This window comes from Otolemur garnettii, unplaced genomic scaffold, assembly GCF_000181295.1.
Source record: "Otolemur garnettii isolate 467f Iridium unplaced genomic scaffold, OtoGar3 scaffold00112, whole genome shotgun sequence".
In the NCBI taxonomy this organism is placed as follows: domain Eukaryota; kingdom Metazoa; phylum Chordata; class Mammalia; order Primates; family Galagidae; genus Otolemur; species Otolemur garnettii.
In genome coordinates, this window is record NW_003852507.1 from 1,237,099 (window position 1) to 1,241,815 (window position 4,717).

General features: G+C 50.1%; 1 protein-coding gene across 3 annotated transcripts in view; it reads left to right on the plus strand.

The window, feature by feature from the left end:
• The window catches only part of SEZ6 (seizure related 6 homolog), a 56,716-nt gene that overhangs the window by 24,649 nt on the left and 27,350 nt on the right, over window positions 1–4,717 (plus strand). For all 3 annotated transcript variants that reach the window (XM_012809732.2, XM_003797133.3, XM_003797134.3), the window contains exons 2-3: window positions 626–1,294; window positions 2,668–2,801. In XM_012809732.2, the coding sequence (XP_012665186.1) occupies window positions 649–1,294; window positions 2,668–2,801 (780 nt within the window). In that variant the 5' untranslated portion in view covers window positions 626–648. The remainder of the gene's footprint in view (window positions 1–625; window positions 1,295–2,667; window positions 2,802–4,717) is intronic.

Sequence of the window (4,717 nt, forward strand, 5' to 3'; positions counted from 1 at the left end):
CACAGCAACCTCAAACTCTTGGGCTCAAGTGATTCTCTTGTCTCAGCCTCCCAAGTAGCTGGGACTACAGGTGCCTGCCACAACACTCAGCTATTTTATTTTATTTTTTTATTTTTTTTAGAGACAAGGTCTTGCTCTTGCTCAGGCTGGTCTTGAACTCGTGAGCTCAGGCAATCCACCTGCCTCAGCCTCCCAGAGTGCTGGGATTATAGGCCTGAGCCACCATGCCTGGCCTTCTGGCTAATTTTCTCATTAGAAAAATAAGACCTTTGCACTATGTTTAGGGATGGCAACTGTTTATTTGACATCATGTCATTTGAAGTATCAGGCATGACAACCTGAAGAAGGATTCTGAGACTGAATCTGAAAAAAGCAGGAAACTGCAATGATTGACTAGTAATGTCTGCCTCTGGTGCTGGATAAGAAAAAATATCTCATGTGTCATCTTTGCTGTATATGATATCATTTCACTTCTAGCTCTAACATTCTATAGCTCTATGATTCTTGACAATTAACCTACCCCTCAATGCTCTGTCAAAAGAGATGGACCTCCTACTACATGGTCTAGGTATAATGCTTATTGTGGCACAGGGGAAAAACCTCTGATCATCTTTTATCATTTCAGGACTCTCCTCCCAGGCCCCAACCATGGAGAAAGGGCAAGCCCCGGGCATAGAGGAGACAGATGGGGAGCTGACTGCAGCCCCCACACCTGAGCAGCCAGAACGAGGTGTCCACTTCGTCACAACAGCCCCCACCTTGAAGCTGCTCAACCACCACCCACTGCTTGAGGAATTCCTACAAGAGGGTCTGGAGAAGGGAGAGGAGGAGCTGAAGCCAGCACTGCCCTTCCAGCCTGACCCTCCAACACCCTTCACCCCAAGTCCTCTTCTCCGCCTGGCCAACCAGGACAGCCGCCCTGTCTTTACCAGCCCCACTCCAGCCATGGCTGCAGCACCCACTCAGCCCCATTCCAGGGAGGGACCCTGGATCCTAGAGTCAGGGCCCCCTGTGCTTCATATCACAGCTCCCCTACCTCCAGGTCCCAGTATGGCAGTGCCCACCCTAGGCCCAGGGGAGAGGCCGAGTTCTACATCCCCCAGCAGAGCTTGGACTCCAACCCAAGAGGGTCCTGGAAACCTGGGCAGGCCATGGGATCCAGAGGTTGTGTCCCAGCCCACAGGGCTCGGGATCGAGGGGATCATTGCCACCTCCACAGCTTCAGGGGATGACGAGGAGACCACCACCACCACCACTATCATCACCACCACCATCACCACAGTCCGGTCACCAGGTCAGCTACCTGTTGGCTTACAGATCTGGAAATGGGGGTGAAAAGAACTTTAGGAGTCCTAAAACCCTCCATCTCTGATACCATGTCAGCCTGCCCTGCCCTTCAGCATTAAGGACCAGCTTGCCAGAGGCATGTAAATTGGAACCAGATAGACATGGGTTCACATTCTGATTCTTTCAACTATAGACATGCGTTCAAATTCTGATTCTTCCAACTATAATATGACCCTAGGAATTTTATTTATAAAGCCTCACCTGCAAAATAGCAATCAGAAAAAATGGCCCATTGCATCATTGTGAGAACTGAAATAAGATTGCACACAGTAGGTACTCAATAAAAGACAGTCCCTGGTTAGAGCACCAGCCACATACACCAAGGTCGGTGGGTTAGAACCCGGCCCAGGCCTGCTAAAACAACAATGACAACTGCAACAACAAAAAAAATAGCCAGGGCTCATCACCAGTAGCACAATAGTTACTGTGCCAGCCACAGACACCAAGGATGACAGGTTAGACCCCAGCCCAGGCCAGTTAAACAACAGTGACAACTGCGACAAAAAAATAGCTGGGCATTGTGGCAGGCACCTGTAGTCTGAGCTACTTGGGAGGCTGAGGCAAGAGAATCACTTAAGTCCAAGAGTTTGAGGTTGCTGTGAGCTGTGACAGCACAGTACTCTACTGAGAGTGACATAGTGAGATTCTGTCTCAAAAAAAAAAAAAAAAAGAAAGAAAGAAAAGGGCCAGGGACGGTGGCTCACACCTATAATCCTAGCATTCTGGGAGGCCAAGGTGGGTGAATTACTTGAGCTCACAGATTCAAGACCAGCCTGAACAAGCCTCATCTCTACTAAAAAATAGAAAAATTGAGGCAAGAGTTTCACTTGAGCCAAGAGTTAGAGGTTGCTGTGATCTATGATGCCACGGCACTCTACCCAGGATGACAGCTTGAGACTCTTTCTCAAACAAACAAAAAAAGGCAGTCCCTTCTTCCAATAGGAGGACAGACATCCCAAGAGGTGGGCTTTACCCCATACACACACATACAGCAGTTCAGCCTTAATTGAACCCTTTTTTTTTTTTTGAAACAGAGTCTCACTATGGCATGGCATCATAGCTAACAGCAACCTCAAACTCTTGGGCTCAAGTGATTCTCTTGCCTCAGCTTCCCAAGTAGCTGGGACTACAGGAGCCCACCACAATGCCCATCTATTTTTTGTTGCAGTTGTCATTGTTGTTCAGCTGGCCCAGGCCAGGTTCGAACCCCACCCTTGGTGTATGTGGCTGGCACCATAACCACTATGCTATAGGCACTGAGCCAGTTGAACCCACTTCACCAGAGCTGAACTTAGCCTTGTGTCTCCTCCTGCCTCCCAGGCCCTTGTAGCTGGAATTTCTCGGGCCCAGAGGGCTCTCTGGACTCCCCGACAGCCCCTGGCTCACCTCCTGATGTTGGTCTGGACTGTTTCTACTATATCTCTGTCTACCCTGGCTATGGCGTGGAAATCAAGGTGAGTGACCTGGATCTGGCAAGGGCAAAGCTGGGGCTAGCACATTATCTTTCCCCAGAAAGGCACCTGCTATGAGGAGAGGTGGGGATAATTAGAGGCATCGGTTGTGGGGGTGCTAAGGCCAGGACTGGGAGATGGGCCTAAAACATAGTTGGATTCTGTCCCGTGTGCCAGGAAGTGGGAGGCTATTGTGCCCACTCAGCAATGCCTTAGGCTGTGGGAGGGGCAGCTGTGCCCATCCTCTTCTGCTAGGGGTTTGATCAGGGTCTTAGAAGAGCCTGAGGAGGTGGTTCAAGTATTGAATGGGCAGGGGATTGGGTAAGTGTAAACTCTGCTTCTGAATCTATGTGGTTGGGTAGAGAGAAGGGAGAGCTGCCTGATTGCATCTGAGAGCTGTGAAGCTTTATACACTCATTTATTCATTCATTCACTCCTTCAGCAAATACCCCCTGAGCAGCTCTTCTGGGCTGGGCCCTGTGCTGGCTCCTGGGATGTAGAAGTGGGGGAGACAGACATGGCTGCACCGTCAGAGAGGTGACCAGGTGGTAGAGAAGTCAGACCTACAGCCCCAGCCTCCTGTCCCCAGCCTCCCTGGGATATCTCATCCTCCCACCTTGAGATTAAGACTTTCTCTTAATCCTAAAGCCTGAGCCTGCAAGTCCTCACAGATGTCCCACATGCTCCTCTACTTCTACAAACCCAAATCTTCCTTTTTGTCCCCCAAATCTGCTTGCCATCCCACTCTGTCAGGTCAAAAAACACAGTACAAGGAGGATAACATCCCCTCTGCCCTTCCCTCTCCTCCATCCAGTCCCATCAATTCATGCCCAGTGTTCTGTCATCATGAGATTCCCCAAACTCTCAAATCTGCCTGCTTCTCTCCTCCCATCTCCCACAAGCACAGCGGTCCAGTCCCATCACCCTTCCCCTAAAGATGCAGTAGCTGCCTCACTGGTCTCCCCATTCACTCTTGCTCCCTGCTACCCCCACCCTCCATTCTGCAGTCATTTTTCTCAATTAAATCAGTCCTTCCCCCTATGTTCCCCCAGGGAACAAAGGTCCATTTCTGGCCACTTCTTCCCTGGTTCTCTACTCCCCTTTGCACTGAACAGCTTATAGATAGCTGAATGGGCTGAGCCATCTTTCCCCACAAGCTCAATTGCACCTGCTGATCCCTCTGCATGCAAGAGTTGTCCCACCACCCGCTCCCCCAGGACTCATCCCTGCTATCACCTTCTCTGAGAAGTCTCTCCTGATCCCCTAACCCAGTTCACCCCTCCACTTTAGCTCTTCACTCTACCCTCTCTCTCTTTTTTTTTTTGTAGAGAGAGTCTCACTTTGTCACCTCAGTAGAGTGCTATGGCGTCACACAGCTCACAGCAACCTCCAATTTCTGGGCTCAGGAGATTCTCTTGCCTCAGCCTCCCGAGAAGCCTGGACTATAGGCACCTGCCACAACACCCGACCATTTTTCTGTTGCAGTTTGGTGGGGGCTGGGTTTGAACCCACCACCCTCAGTATATGGGGCCGGCACCCTACCCATTGAGCCACAAGCACTGCCCTATTTATTTATTTATTTATTTTGAGACAGACTCTCCTCTGTTGCCCAGGCTAGAGTGCCCAGGCATCAGTCTAGTTCACAGCAACTTCAAACTCCTGGGTTCAAGCAAACGATCCTCCTGCCTCAGCCTCCCAATAGCTGGGACTACAGGTGCATACCATGACACCCAGCTAATTTTTCTGTGTTTCTTTTCTTTTCTTTCTTTCTTTCTTTGTGCGTGTGTGTGTGTGTGAGACAGAATGTCACTTTGTTGCCCACAGTAGAGTGCCATGGTATCATAGTTTACAGCAAGCTCGAACTCTTGGGCTTAAGCAATCCTCTTGCCTCAGCCTCCTGAGTAGCTGGGACTATAGGT